General features: G+C 48.1%; 1 protein-coding gene across 1 annotated transcript in view; it reads left to right on the forward strand.

The window, feature by feature from the left end:
* The window catches only part of BSN (bassoon presynaptic cytomatrix protein), a 181,976-nt gene that overhangs the window by 30,698 nt on the left and 134,849 nt on the right, over positions 1-16,429 (forward strand). The window contains exon 2 of the mRNA XM_089689755.1: positions 13,615-14,020. Within this exon, the coding sequence (XP_089545881.1) occupies positions 13,615-14,020 (406 nt within the window). The remainder of the gene's footprint in view (positions 1-13,614; positions 14,021-16,429) is intronic.

The following is a 16,429-nucleotide window of genomic DNA, read 5'->3' on the forward strand; positions in this document are numbered from 1 at the left end:
CTTCCCCGTCTTGATCACTCAATGGCCTCTTCCTTGCCCTTTCCTATTTTTTTCTTGGCGTCTTCCTGGCCTCCTACTGTCTTCCTCATAGCTCTACTTTGTCCCATCCTGATTTGTTTCCCTTCTTTTTCTGTCTTCATGTTGACTTCGTACTGGTCATTTCTTGTCCTTTTACTTGACCCTTCTTGGCTTCTTCCTGACCTCTTCCTAGCCTCCTGTGACCCTGTGATCTTCTTTTTTTTTCTTTGTCTTGGTTTTTTGCTGACATCTTCCTGGCCCTTTCCTGACCTTTTCCTGGCTCCTTCCTGACCTCTTACTGGGCACTTCTTTTCCTTTTCCTTCCCTGTCTTGATCACTCAGTGGCCTTTTCCTGGCCCCTTCCTTGCCCTTTCCTATTCTTTTCTTGGTGCCTTCCTGGCCTCCTACTGTCTTCCTCATAGCTCTACTTTGTCCCTTCCCGATTTCTTTCCCTTCTTTTCCTGTGTTCATGTTGACATCATACTGGTCAGTTCTTGTCCTTTTACTTGACCCTTCTTGGCTTCCTCCTGACCTCTTCCTAGCCTCCTGTGACCCTGTGATCTTCTTTTTTTTTCTTTGTCTTGGTTTTTTGCTGACATCTTCCTGGCCCTTTCCTGACCTTTTCCTGGCTCCTTCCTGACCTCTTACTGGGCACTTCTTTTCCTTTTACTTCCCCTTCTTTGTCACTCAATGGTCTTTTTCCTGGCCTCTTCCTTGCCCTTTCCTATTCTTTTCTTGGCCCCTTCCTGGCCTCCTATTGTCTTCCTCATGGCTCTATTTTGTCCTTTCCTGATTTCTTTCCCTTATTTTCCTGGCTTCATGTTGACTTCTTACTGGTCATTTCTTGTCCTTTTACCTAACCCTTCCTGGCTCCTTCCTGACCTCTTCCTAGCCTCCTCATGGCCCTGTCATGTCCTTTTCTTGAGTTCTTTTTTCCTGGTTTCTTGCTGATGTCCTGGCCCTTTCTGACCTTTTCTTGGCTTCTTCCTGACCTCTTCCTAGCCTCCTCATGGCCCTGTCATGTCCTTTTCCTGAGTTCTTTTTTCCTGGTTTCTTGCTGACGTCCTGGCCCTTCCTGACCTTTTCTTGGCTTCTTCCTAACCTCTTACTGGTCACTTCTTTTCCTTTTACTTGTCCTTTTCCTGATCTCTTTCCCTTTCTTTCCTGGTTTCTTGTTGATTTCTTGATGGTCAGTTCTTGACATTTGTCTTCCCCTTTCTTGGCCTCTTCATTTGCTTTCCTGGCTCCTTCCTGACCACTTCCTAGCCTCCTCATGGCCCTGTTATGTCCTTTTCCTGAGTTCTTTTTTCCTGGTTTCTTGCTGACATCCTGGCCCTTTCCTGACCTTTTCCTGGCTCCTTCTTGACCTCTTACTGGTCACTTCTTTTCCTTTTACTTGTCCTTTCCCTGATCTCTTTCCCTTTCTTTCCTGGTTTCTTGTTGATTTCTTGATGGTCAATTCTTGACATTTGTCTTGCCCTTTCTTGGCCTCTTCATGGCCTTTCCTGGCTCCTTCCTGGCCTCCTTTATAGCATTTGGCTGATTCAGCTTTGCGGTACTTCTATATCAATTGATTAATGGTAATAAATAGTAAATAACATCACTGAAGGAGACATTGTGTGCTCGGCTGGGCTGTCATGTGACCCAGGAGACGCCTGTTCTCACCTCTGATTCCAGCTTCTAATTATCCGTATTGGAATATTGACATTGTGTTCATGAATTGGAACTGGAAGGAAAAAAACTACATCAGCCCATTCAGATCAGCATGGAGCCGGAGAGCATCCAGCTGTGGGAAAATCAATGGATTCCCATTAATGTGCGAGGTGTAATTCTCAGTTCATACATTGGATTCATATGTAGGTAATGTCAGTGCAGCATTTTACATCTGCTGCAAAATAGAGGGTGGGAAGAGGAGCCTATTAGGAAAGGGGTGAGGTTTAACAACCCTACAGTCAGAAAATTCAGGAACAATTGCTGACATTTCATTGGTGTTCTGGAGTGTCCACTGGAGACATATGACGCCTCCACATGTCTGTGTCTACAAGACTCCAGAGACTTACAAGACTGCCTACGTGATGGAACGGCGTCCCTATCTGTGTGAGCAGAAAATCGCACCTTATAGGCAAAGCCCATTGAAGATTTCCCATTACATGGGAAGAAGCAAAACCAGAGGCACAGGACACTCCCACTTACAAATTGTTGGCTTGTCTAATAAGAAGCCTATCACATACCTGGTGATGGAGGTCAATGGAGAGAGGGCTTCCCTTGCGGCTAAGTTCCAGACTCCTCTGGATATGGGACAGCAGGAGTCAGGCCCAAACTAGTACAGGTTGCCTGTAGGAGTGCTGGTCAGAGGTACACCAGGAGCACAGCTGATGCACTGGAATGGAGTCTGCGGACAGGTGGCACCTGTGAGAGGTATGCAATCCTTCAGCGAAACAGAGGACCACAGAATAGTCGGTTCAAAGCCAAGGTCAAGTGCCAGGTGGAGATTGGAGCAGATGTAGTCAGTAGAGTAACCGGGGTCATGCACAGAGGAGCGGGAGAGAATATCCTTTTGCCAGGCCAAGGTCAGGTCAGGAGTCAGGCAGAGAAGACAGGTCCAAGAGCAAGCCGGGTCGGTAACGGGAAATCATTAAAGCAAGGAACACAGACAATGGTACTGGGGAGCCAGAGATCAACCAGCAAGTTGAGGGTGTGGTGAGCCTCCTTATAAAGGTGGTCTGGGCCAATGCATGCGCAACTATGTGCCAGTGCGCATGCGTGTTCCGGCTCGTGTCTGTGCACCAATGCGCATGGATCTTCGCCAGCGTTCACTTCTGCAGCCATGCAGGTTACTGGCAGGATTGCCAGGTCTCCCAGAACTTCTGCTGTGGACAGAACCCTGACAAAGCCATACAGAGACCCCCAAAAACCAATTTCAGTCATCTACCTCTAGCCTGAGTACAGTGAAGTAGAATCTAATCTAGTCTAGGTGGGTTACTGCCCACTGCACTCTATCAGTGTTTGAAGAGGCAGTCATGTCTGAAGAACCAAGAGTAGAGTTACAGAAACTGGAGTTATTGCCCCCAACAACCACATCATTTCATCTAAGGCACGAAACCTTGGCTGCTTGATGCCAGAGATCCATTTCTACATACAGCAGCTCCCAACTTTTCTGGAAGTATTGGGGAGATGCCGGAATGGCAACTCTCATAGCATAGTATTGGGGAGATGCCGGAATGGCAACTCTCATAGCATAGTATTGGGGAGATGCCGGAATGGCAACTTTCATAAGATAGTATTGGGGAGATGCCGGAATGGCAACTTTCATAGCATAGTATTGGGGAGATGCCGGAATGGCAACTTTCATAGCATAGTATTGGGGAGATGCCGGAATGGCAACTTTCATAAAATAGTATTGGGGAGATGCCGGAATGGCAACTTTTATAGCATAGTATTGGGGAGATGCCTGAATGGCAACTTTCATAGCATAGTATTGGGGAGATGCCGGAATGGCAACTTTCATAGCATAGTATTGGGGAGATGCCGGAATGGCAGCTTTCATAGCATAGTATTGGGGAGATGCCTGAATGGCAACTTTCATAGCATAGTATTGGGGAGATGCCGGAATGGCAACTTTCATAGCATAGTATTGGGGAGATGCCGGAATGGCAACTTTCATAAAATAGTATTGGGGAGATGCCGGAATGGCAACTTTCATAGCATAGTATTGGGGAGATGCTGGAATGGCAACTTTCATAGCATAGTATTGGGGAGATGCCGGAATGGCAACTTTCATAGCATAGTATTGGGGAGATGCCGGAATGGCAACTTTCATAAGATAGTATTGGGGAGATGCCGGAATGGCAACTTTCATAGCATAGTATTGGGGAGATGCCGGAATGGCAACTTTCATAAGATAGTATTGGGGAGATGCCGGAATGGCAACTTTCATAGCATAGTATTGGGGAGATGCCTGAATGGCAGCTTTCATAGCATAGTATTGGGGAGATGCCGGAATGGCAACTTTCATTGCATAGTATTGTCGAGATGCCGGAATGGCAACTTTCATAAGATAGTATTGGGGAGATGCCTGAATGGCAACTTTCATAGCATAGTATTGGGGAGATGCCTGAATGGCAACTCTTATAGCATAGTATTGGGGAGATGCCGGAATGACAACTTTCATAGCATAGTATTGGGGAGATGCCTGAATGGCAACTCTCATAGCATAGTATTGGGGAGATGCCGGAATGACAACTTTCATAGCATAGTATTGGGGAGATGCCTGAATGGCAACTTTCATAGCATAGTATTGGGGAGATGCCTGAATGGCAACTCTCATAGCATAGTATTGGGGAGATGCCTGAATGGCAACTCTCATAGCATAGTATTGGGGAGATGCCTGAATGGCAACTCTCATAGCATAGTATTGGGGAGATGCCGGAATGACAACTTTCATAGCATAGTATTGGGGAGATGCCGGAATGGCAACTTTCATAGCATAGTATTGGGGAGATGCCGGAATGGCAACTTTCATAGCATAGTATTGGGGAGATGCCTGAATGGCAACTCTCATAGCATAGTATTGGGGAGATGCCTGAATGGCAACTCTCATAGCATAGTATTGGGGAGATGCCGGAATGACAACTTTCATAGCATAGTATTGGGGAGATGCCGGAATGGCAACTTTCATAGCATAGTATTGGGGAGATGCCGGAATGGCAACTTTCATAGCATAGTATTGGGGAGATGCCGGAATGGCAGCTTTCATAGCATAGTATTGGGGAGATGCCGGAATGGCAACTCTCATAGCATAGTATTGGGGAGATGCCAGAATGGCAACTTTCATAGCATAGTATTGGGGAGATGCCGGAATGGCAACTTTCATAGCATAGTATTGGGGAGATGCCAGAATGGCAACTTTCATAGCATAGTATTGGGGAGATGCCGGAATGGCAACTTTCATAGCATAGTATTGGGGAGATGCCGGAATGACAACTTTCATAGCAGCTTCTTGCTGCCACCTGCCTGGCATATGTAGTTCTAAGTAAGAACTATGGGTAGGAGGGTGGAGTTATTTAATAAAAGTGGAGAAACCAATCAGCTTCCAGGTTTTATTTCCAAAGCTTAATTGAACAAGCTGAAGTTACAAGCTGAATGGCTGCCATCACGGGTGCGCCAGATTCTGAATGCCCCAGTTTTAGTAAATCTACCCCACGGTGTCTGCCAATGTTGTAACATGGAACCACATAAATTGTGTGTGGGGTCTAGATGTTACAAATCTTCAACCCTGTGAGGTACATGTAAAAAAGATGCAAACTGGGACTTTATATGTACCTCCAAAGGCAGACATGAAGTATAAATGTAAAATATCACCACTTTACTTCATATATTTCAACAAATCCATTAAAAGAATTTAAAAACATAGAAGCATTAGCCATCCAAAGTAGCCATTCATATGCTCTTGAGATCAGCTTGTAAATGGTCGACACTTTTCTCTGGAAATCCCCCTTCATCAGGACCTCGGATCCCAATATAAAAAAACTGCTGAAACAACATATACAAATAGATTGTAATTAGGAAAAAATAACAATTCATGATTTTGTAAAAAAAAAAAAGATTTTTTCTAATTACAGTCTATTTGTATATATTGCTTCAGCAGTTTTTTTATATTGGGATCCGAGGTCCTGATGAAGCGGGATTTCCTGCAAAACTCGTCGACCATTTACAAGCAGATCTCAAGAGCATATAAATGGACACTTTGGATGGCTGAGATGCTTATATGGTTTTAAATTATTTTAATGGATTTGAATTGCTATATATGAAATAAAGTGGTAATATTTCATATTTATACTTTGTATCTGCCTTTGGAGGGATGTATAAACGTCCCAGTTTGCATCTCTTTTTTTCATACAGTGATGTCACATGGTGCTGTCACCAGAAGATGGACCAACTGGATGACAGCAAAGATGGGGGATGATGTCATTTGAAAATTTCGGGGGATCTATAGTGCCAATGGCAAAGAAGAGACATCGAAGAACAGGGCATTGCCCAGACGGCCCAATCCCTGGTCTTCAGAATCAGGGGGGACTGACCATTTGGAAAACTCTGGCACTGCCTAAGGGCCCGGGGTCAGAAGGGGGCCCCATAAGATGCCCCTGATACCTTTTTCATAGGCTTTTTTGACTTTGGGCTTTTTTGACAGGGGCCCCATGATCTCCTATTACCCAGGGGCCCCATGAGTTGTCAGTCCACCCCTGTTCAGAATCCACCTAGCTGCTATGGTGCCCCAACCTTGTCCATCAGATTCCAGGGTCCACGTTCTTCGCATGCTCCCAGTATTGTGAGGCAGATGGAAACAATAAATAATATCTGTTATACTTCAACCAATTACCACCACTCTCAAACATGGACAGACTCAATTGACACATGCTGCAAGTCCATGCGCTCTTTTTTGATGACCGGTTCTCTTTAGAAGGTTGAAGAATACAGACTATATAAAGGCACAATGGCTGCCAGGACTCTCCAGACCTTATACAGGTCTATAGGAGACTCCCTTGTGTATTTGTAGAATTATGGAAGCTGTGTGCCAGTAAAACTGGAGTCTCAGTGCTGTCAAAGGAAAACTGACCTGTGATTGGCTGCCATGGGATACAAAGGATTTACATACACCTGAGTCTATGATCTGCGTCTGTGCTTCTATTCCCGGTCATATTCCTCTGATGACTTCATTTCTCCTGAGTATTGGGAGACTCCACACAAATATGATGAAACTCATTATCATAGGAAATGGAGGTACAGCTGGCACTATGTGGTGTCATTGCTGTACTTTATTTATTTATTGATATGGGGAGGGGGGGGGGGACCTGTACTCTATGCTGCTAGGGTAGTTCACAGCTCATAGTCAGTAGAAGATTCGTTGCCATCCTGTAGTGCAGAAATGGCCCAATAGCCACAAGCAGTGCTAAAATCAGGGACATTTCGTCCTTCCTTGAGCTGTCTATGGCCAATCTAAGGGCAGTGAGGCACTAACCTGGATCCCAGGAGTTTGGTAGCCTAGCACACATATAAGTGGTTGCCAGTTGGGTTGGAAAACAACACAAAAGGCATGCCCGCTAATGCCTGCTATTGTTAGGAAAGCCCAGTCTTTGCCAGCAGGCCACCATTCTGACTCCTGGTCCTACCACATGCAGGAAAATGCAATATGGTGAATTTATATATCTACCATAGTCTATATCAGGGGCCTCCAGACTTTCTAAACAAAGGGCCAGTTTAATGTCATTCAGACTTTATAGCCTGTGGGAGTAGGAAATATCCTGGCATCAGTGCGAGTAAACAATGTCCCATCTTTGGTAATAGGGGAATTATAGGTCCCCCATCATTGGTGTTAGTGGGAGGTATAGTGCTCCATCATTGGTGTCAGTGGGAGAAATAGTGCCCCATCATTGGTTTCAGTGGGAGGAATAGTGCTCCATCATTGGTGTCAGTGGGAGGAATAGTGCCCCATTATTGGTGTCAATGGGAGGAATAGTACCCTACTGTTGGTGTCAGTGGGAGGAATAGTGCCCCATTATTGGTGTCAATGGGAGGAATAGTGCCCCATTATTGGTGTCAATGGGAGGAATAGTGCCCCATCATTGGTGTCAGAGGGAGGAATAGTGCCACATCATTGGTGTCAGTGGGAGGAATAGTGCCCCATCATTGGTGTCAGTGGGAGGAATAGTGCCCCATTATTGGTGTCAATGGGAGGAATAGTGCCCCATTATTGGTGACAGTGGGAGGAATAGTGCTCCATTATTGGTGTCAATGGGAGGAATAGTGCCCCATTATTGGTGTCAATGGGAGGAATAGTGCCCCATTATTGGTGACAGTGGGAGAAATGGCGCCTCATATCAGTGTTAGAAATAGTGCCCTAAGAGGGATAAAGGTATGCAAAGGGCCGCAATTTGTAGACCACTGGTCTATATAATGGGGACTGGTGACAGGGTAGGAAGTTTGTAGGGAAATGTATATGCAGGGAACTGGAAAATCTGGTTGAGAGGGGACACACTTCTTCCTTGGGTTCTAATTGGCATTGTGTATACAAGACATGAATGTAGATCTGTGGTCAGGTGAGCTCCCTCCGCCCCGGTGTTTCCTATCAACGACGAGGTGCGGAGCTGCACTCAGTGACAGGAGACAGATGTGATCCCGTCTTCCATTAATGTCTGTAAATCACTGCGCAGCTCTTGGAGCTCCGTCCAATTATGGTAATGTACTCGGCTCTTGTCATGTATTTATGGACGCTCTCGGTTTCTGCTGCCAGCAGTACGTTTTCTGTGTGTCTTCCTAAACATTGCAATTACCATATTGCGCTTTGCAGCAGAGGGTGGAAGATGGCCAATGTTCCCAGCATGAACATGGCGTTCTATGTAAATACTTCATACAATCCCAAAATAAATACCCGGTTATTAAAAAATATCCTCAAAAAAAAGAGATGCGTTCTTTCTACCTTCAGAGAAGCAGTTTGTAATTTATAGCCTTCAGCTCTTTAGTTTCCAGTGAAGAGGGCTGTGTGAGGTCTGAGCCTTCTGTGCTATCTAGGTGAAGTCTGAGCCTTTTGTACTGGGGGCTGGAGCAGTCTGAACCTTCTTTTCTGAGGGCTGGGTAAAGTTTCAGTATTCTGTGCTGAGGGCTGAGTGAGGTCTGAGCCTTCGTTGCTGAGGGCTGGATGAGGTATGAGTCTTCTATACTGGGAGATGTTTGAGGTCCAGGCCGTCTGTGCTGATATCGTATCTGGGTGAAATTTGGCACTTCTGTATGGTGAGTTTGGTAAGGTCCAGGGGCGGACTGACAACTAATGGGGCCCCCGGGCAATAGGGGATCATGGGGCCCCTGTGTCTTTGCCCAAACTCAAAAAAGCCTATGAAAAAGGTACCAGGGGCATCTCATGGGGCCCCCTACTGACCCCGGGCCCTCAGGCAGTGCTCAAGTTTCCAAATGGTCAGTCAGCCCCTGGTAAGGTCTGAGTCTTTTGTGCTGAGAGCTGGGTGAAGTCTGAGTCTTCTGTGCTGATGCTGTATCTGTGTGAAATCTGACCTTTCTGTATGGAGGGTTGGGTGAGGTCTGAGAATTCTGTGTTAAAGGCTGGGTGAGGTCTGAGCATTCTGTATAGAGGAGAATAAGAAAAATTAATAATAGCGCCTATGGTCAAAATTGTATAACTTACTAATAGTGTACCAGCTGCAAAAAAACCACCATATATAAAGTGTACCAATTAATAAATAATTTGCGCTAGTTTCTAGCGCAAATTATTTATTAATTCTGTATAGAGGGTTGGGTTTGGACTTAGCCTTCTGTGCTTGAGGGCTGGGCGAGTTCTGAACATTCTATGCAGAGGGCTGGGTGAGGTCTGAGTCTTCTGCTTCTAAGGCTGGGTGAGGTCTGATCCTTCTGTGCTGAGGGCTGGGTAAAGTCTGATACTTCTGTGCTGAGGGCAGGGTGAGGACTGATCCTTCTGTGCTGAGGGCTGGGTGAGGTCTGAACATTCTGTGCTGAGGACTGGGTGAGGTCTGAGTCTTCTGCTCATAGGGCTGGGTAAGGTCTGATCCTTCTGTGCTGAGGACTAGGTGAGTTTTGAGCCTTCTGTGCTGATGGCTGGGTCAGATCTCAGCCTTTTGTGTTGAGGGCTGGGTGGAATTTGAGCCTCCTGTGCTGAGGGCTGGGTGAGATCTGAGGCCTTGTGCTGAGGTCTGGGTGAGGTCTGAGCCTCCTGTGCTGAGGGCTGGATGAAGTCTGAGCCTTCTGCTTCTAGGACTGGGTGAGGTCTGAGCATTCTGTGTGGATGGCTGGGTGAGGTCTGAGCCTTCTGCACCTGGGTGAGGTTTGTGTCTTCTGTGCCGATACTGTATCTCAGTGAAATCTGACTTTTCTATATGGAGGGTTAGTGAGGTCTGATCCTTCTGCTCTGAGGGCTTGGTGAGGTCTGAACCTTCTGCATATAGGGCTGGGTGAGGTCTGAGCTTTCTGCTCTGAAAGCTGGGGGAGGTCTATGCCTTCTGCTCCGAGGGCTTGGTGAGGTCTGAGACTTCTGCTCCTAGGGCTGGGTGAGGTCTGAGCCTTCTGCTCTGAAAGCTGGGGGAGGTCTATGCCTTCTGCTCTAAGGGCTTGGTGAGGTCCGAGCCTTCTGCTCATAGGGCTGGGTGAGGTCCGAGCCTTCTGCACTGAGGACTGGGTGAGGTCTGAGTCTCCTGTGCTGATGCTGTATCTCTGTGAAATTTGACCTTTCTGTATGGAGGGTTGGGTGAGGTCTGACCCTTCCATGCTGAGGGTTGAATGGTGTCTGAGCTTTCTGTGCTGATTATCTAGATGAGATCTGAGGGGTCTAAGGGGATTAGTTGGTAGAAGATACTTATAAAGCTCTCTCTCAGCGTGACTCAGCCATGTAATTTTTAGAACAGAGCTCAGGCCTCGCACAGCCTTCCTGTGGAAGTTCATGAGTTGTCTATAGGAGATTATCTCCTTTTTCCCTCTCTTTGTCTGCATGGGGAATGTTTGGTAAGACTAATGAGGGACACACACCTAGGATTAGGGCTGTGGTTCTGGTGGCCTCAGTGAACATATGTTGTTGTCCTCCGGGGGTGTTCCTGGTTTGGTCTACATTCGGAGGGTGGTGACAAGACATTGTTCATTATATGGATTTTAACATGGCTGGCTTGCTTTACAGTTTCTAATACACACTGTACCTGTTATACCCCTGAAGAAGGAATTTCTGAAACGCGTTGTATCCGTCCAATCCTGAGAAGCATTTGGCTTACTGCTACATCTTAGATATGATACAACACATTTCCCCAGTTATTGACTGTTGGGTATGGTGTGAACATATCAATATGTGATTTTAGAGTGACTGTTTCATTTTTTTTTTTATAAAGATGCTATATAAAGTTTTTACTATATACTGTATCTTGATTCCAATTGAAGATTATTGCTGTTAAAGTCCCATGGGAAGCACACATATAGAAAACCTTCCTATGGGAGTTCATGAGTTGAATATAGAAGGTTATCCCAGTTTGAAATACATTCTGTCGGGTTTCAGATTGGTGGGCTTGTTTGCAGCTTCCTGCAATGCCTGCCTCCTCTTCTGCTCTGCTGCCCACCCTCCCTCCTGCCCACCTACCTGTCTACTCCTTCTTCCTACCCTGCCTGTCCCTTTTCTCCCTGCTCAGTCTGCCCCCCTCACCCTGCTTGCCCAGCGCTTCCTTCGATGCCTGCCCTCTCTTCCTACTCTCTTTACCTACCCTTCTTCCTGCCCTGTCTGTCTCCTCTTCCCACCCTGCCTGACTCCTCTTCCTGCCCTGTCTGCTTCCCCTTTCTGCCTTGCCTGCCCCTCTCTCCCTACTCTTTCTTCCTGTCATGCCTGCCTCCTCTTTCTGCCCCCCCTGTGCCCTGCTGGCCTCCTCTTCTTGCCTTGCTTGCCTCCCTCTTCCTGCTCTCTGTTCCTGCGCTGCCTGGCTGTTTTCTGTTTCTGCCATGAATGTCTTCTTTCCCTTCCCTGCCTGCACCCCACCTGCCTCCTCTTCCTGTACTGCTTGCCCTTTTTCTGCCTTGTATGCTCCCTCTTCCTGCCCTGACTGTCTCCTTTTCCTGCGATGCCTACCTCCTCTACCTGCCCTGCCTTTATACTGCCTACCTCCTCTTTCTGCCCTGCCTGCCTCCTCTTCCTCTCCTGCCTTCCCTTCGGTCTGCCCTGTCTGCTCCCTCCATCTGCCTTGCCTGCCTCCTTTTCCTGCCATGCCTTCCCCTCTTCCTACCCTGTCTGCACACTGTCTGCCTCGTTTTTATTCCCTGCCTTCCCCTCTTCCTGCCCTACCTGCTTCCTTTTCCTGCCATGTCTGCCTCTTCTTCCTGCCCTGCCTTCACACTGCCTACCTCCTCTTCCTGCCCTGCCTGCCTCCTTTTCTTTTCCTGCCTTCCCTTCCTCCTGTCCTGTCTGCTGCCTCCTTCTGCTCTGCCTGCCTCCTTTTCCTGCCCTGCCTTCCCCTCATCCCGCCCTGTCTGTCCACTGCCTGCCTTCTCTTCCTGCCCTGCCTGTGCCCTGCCTGCCTCCTCTTCCTGCCCTGCCCTCCCCTCTACCTGCCCTGCCTGCCTCCTCTTCCTGCCCTGCCTGCTTCCTTTTTCTACCATGTCTGCCTCTTCTTCCTACCCTGCCTTTGCACTGCCTACCTCCTCCTCTGCCTGCCTCCTTTTCCTACCCTGCCTTCCCCTCAGCCTGCCCTGTCTGCACACTGCCTGCCTTCTCTTCCTGCCCTGTCTGTGCACCTCCTTCCTCCTCTTTTCTGCCCTGTCAGTGTACTGCCTGCCTCCTCTTCCTGCCCTGCCCTCCCCTCTACCTGCCCTGCCTGCCTCCTCTTCCTGTCCTGCCTGCTTCCTTTTCCTGCCATGTCTGCCTCTTCTTCCTGTCCTGCCTTTGCACTGCCTACCTCCTCTTCCTGCCCTGCCTTCCCCTCATCCTGCCCTGTCTGCACACTGCCTGCCTTCTCTTCCTGCCCTGTCTGTGCCCTGCCTGCCTTCTCTTCCTGCCCTGTCTGTGCCCTGCCTGCCTTCTCTTTCTGCCCTGCCTGCCTCCTCTTAACTACATTTACTGTGCACTGCCTGCCTCCTCTTCCTGCCCTACCTAGCTCCTCTTAACCACCCTATCTGAGCACTGCCTGCCTCTTCTTCCTTTCCTGCCTTCCCCTTCCTCCTTCACTGTCTACTCCCTCCTTCTGCCCTGCCTGCCCCCTTTTCCTGCCCTGCCTTCCCCTCATCCTGTCCTGTCTGCACACTGCCTGCCTTCTCTTCCGTCCCTCTCTGTGCACTGCCTGCCTCCTCTTCCTGCCCTGCCCTCCCCTCTACCTGCCCTGTCTTCTCCCTCCTTCTGCCCTGCCTGCCTCCTCTTCCCGCCCTGCCTGCCTCCTCTTCCTGCCCTGTCTTCTTCCTCCTTCTGCCCTGCCTGCCTCCTCTTCCCGCCCTGCCTGCCTCCTCTTCCTGGCATGCTCGCCTCCAGTTTTTCATAACGGAACGCTGAGAAGGTATAGATTTTGCAGGATTGACACCGTGTAATGAAGTAACATTGAGAGATATATTGATCTCCGGGAACTCGCAGCCTGGACTCTTCTGATAAGAGCAGCACGCCTGCACTGCAGCCTCGGAGGCGATAAATCTGTTATCGGGGCAGGAAATGTCTCTCTCCCCATCTCACTGCTGGAAACCTTTCCATAAAAAAAAGAAAAGTCAGAATCATTGTTTGCCTATCCACAGTGGAATGTACAAAAGCAATGTTTAAAAAAAAAAAGTAAACCAGCCAATGCACCTATACCTGAGATCTGTTTGAATGATGACATCAGGCTTGCAGTGGGTGTGTATGCTGGGCATGTGACTTGTAGGCGGGCCTACAGGAGGGAGGGGTTCAGGGTATGAGGCAGGGTAGTAACATGCAGAATTGCAGACTCTGAATAGTGGTGTCACCCTCCATCCACAGAGTGCAGAGAATATACGTGTTTTCTGTGCGTTCCCTCCATGTATTTATCAGTAACAGTGAAGGTTCGCTGAGATGAGCCATGTCATGACTGATTCTTCCTTTTCATGTTTCAGCGCCCCCGGCAGGCTGGAGAACCCCGGACGTCTGGCCGCACAGACCTCAGCTCCGCAGAACTTCCGACAGACGCCTTCAACCACCGAGAGCACAAAAGAACTGAGAAGCCATGCGTCTCCGTCCCACCCGACGTCCGACGTCTCCCGGAGGACCCTGCAGGTGGACAGCAAGGGTCATTGGACGGGGAGGTCCCCTTCAGCGTCTCCGGACAGGGGCACCACCCCCACCTCGCCCTACTCCGTGCCGCAAATCGCTCCGTTACCCAGCAGCACCCTCTGCCCTATATGCAACACCACAGATCTCACCTCGTCCCCCAATAATCAGCCAAACTTCAACACCTGCACCCAGTGTCACAACGAGGTGTGCAACCAGTGCGGCTTCAACCCCAACCCTCACCTGACAGAGGTAGGTCTGCCTTCCTATCTGCCTACCTACCTATCTGTATTCTTGCCTGCCTGCCTACCTACCTATCTGTATTCTTGCCTGTCTGTCTGCCTGCCTGCCTGCCTGTCTATCTGTCTACTTGCCTTTCTGTCTGCATGCCTGTCTATATTCATGCCTGTCTGTCTTCCTCCCTTCTTGTTTGTCCTTTTGCCTGCCTATCTGCCTGCCTGTCTATATCCTTACCTGTCTGCCTATCTGTTTGTCTTCTTGCCTGTCTGTCTGCATACACCCCCCCGTCTGCCTGCCTGTTATTCTTCCTGTCTAGCTGCCCATTTATCTGTCTGCCTATATCTGCCTACCTCCCTGCGTGCCTGTCAGTCTATCTGTTTGGCTACCTGCCTGCCTGTCTATCTATCTTCTTGCCTGTCTATCTATCTGTCTACCTGCCTGTCTATCTATCTTCTTGCCTGTCTATCTATCTGTCTACCTGCCTGTCTATCTATCTTCTTGCCTGTCTATCTATCTGTCTACCTGCCTGTCTATCTATCTTCTTGCCTGTCTATCTATCTGTCTACCTGCCTGTCTATCTATCTTTCTGTCTGCCTGCCTACTTGCCTGTCTATCTATCTGTCTGCCTGCCTGTCTGTGTATCTGTCTACCTGTCTATCTATCTGCCTACCTTCTTGTCTGTCTGTCTGTCTACCTGTCTTTCTATCTCTCTGCCTGCGTGCCTACTTGACTGTCTATCTCTCTGTATATCTTTCTGTCTGCCTGCCTGCCTACTTGCCTGTCTGTCTATCTGCCTGCCCGCCTGTTTGTCTGTCTGCCTGCTTGCCTGCCTATCTATCTGTTGTCCTATCTTCCTGTCTGTCTATCTCTCTGTCTGCCTACCTTCCTGTCTGTCTGTCTACCTGTCTGTCTATCTCTCTCTCTGCCTGCCTGCCTACTTTCCTGTCTATCTGTCTGCCTGCCTGTCTATCTGCCTACCTGCCTGTTTGTCTGAATGTCTGCCTGCCTGTCTATTTTCCTGCTTGCCTGCCTATCTATTTGTTTTCCTATCTTCCTGTCTATCTATCTATCTATCTATCTATCTATCTATCTATCTATCTATCTATCTATCTATCTATCTATCATCTATCTATCTATCTATCTATCTATCTATCTATCTATCTATCTATCTATCTATCTATCTACTTGCCTGTCTATCTATCTACTTGCCTGTCTATCTGCCTGCCTGTCTATCTGCCTGCCTGTCTATCTGTTTTACTATCTGCCTACCTGCCTATTTTTTTGTCTGCCTGCATGTCTACCTACCTTACTATCTGCTTGCCTGCCTGCCTGCCTGCCTATCTATCTGCCTGCCTGTCTATCTGTCTGCCTGCCTGCCTTACTAGCTTCCTGCTTGCCTGACTGTTTATCTGTCTGCCTATCTGTCTATATGCCTTACTAGCTGCCTGCTTGCCTGTCTGTCTGTCTGCTTGCCTGCCTCTCTATCTGCCTTCCTATCTGCCTACCTGCCTGCTTGTCTATCTATCTGTCTGCTTGCCTGCCTATCTGCCTTCCTGTCTATCTATTTATCTGGCTGTCAGCCTGCCTACCTGTCTATCTGCCTTCCTATCTTCCTTCCTGCCTATTTCTTTCTTTTTCTTACTCGATCTGTCCTCCTGTCTACCGTCTTGGCTTGAATTGTCTGTCCACCAACTTGCTGCCTGTGCTTTCTTTTCCCTGCGACAACCACACTGTTCTTTTCTTGCATGGGTGTCACAGGACAGGGAAGTATAAATAATGTCCTTAGTGTGGTCACAGACAGAAATAAAATGTTGATTCTTTCCCATTCTATCCACAACTAAATGAAACTTTTGCTTTTAAGTGCAGAAGTGTAGGGAGGCCATAATGTGATGTTTGGGGAGATATAGGAGGAAGTACGATGGATTGGATGAAGGCAGAGTTTTTGTTTTTTTATGTTGGATGGGGCGCCGGTGCTTCCTCTGGGGTGATGTTCTGTGGAAAGGTTGGGGTAGCACAAAGATTTCGGTTAGCGCCCGATCACCTCATCACATTTTACGTAGATTAATATGCAGAGAGCATGAAAACTAGTTACCATTATAATCTATGAAGCTCCTCACCTGCATTGCATTGGAGGAAAATGTTCAAAAATCGTGCTCGTTGCATCTTTTGTCCGTTTTGGAAAGAACATGACCATGCAAAGATTGGCAGATAAACATCCATTGGCTAGATAAACATCCAAAGGTCCTGTGACTCCCACTATTGGGTGCAGGCAGAAAAAAGAGCTCGCCCCAGCTCTGCGTAGGCACCGCTGGAATGAAAAAAGTCAAATGGCCGCATACCAGCTCAGTCCAAGTATAGAATCAGTAGATGACTATGCCTTGTAGGTGAGACGAAACGCGCCGGAGCGGGGCATGGCCTGGA

This window comes from Staurois parvus, unplaced genomic scaffold (assembly GCF_062004578.1).
Source record: "Staurois parvus isolate SC_StPar_1 unplaced genomic scaffold, SC_StPar_1.0 ptg000496l, whole genome shotgun sequence".
NCBI lineage: Eukaryota > Metazoa > Chordata > Amphibia > Anura > Ranidae > Staurois > Staurois parvus.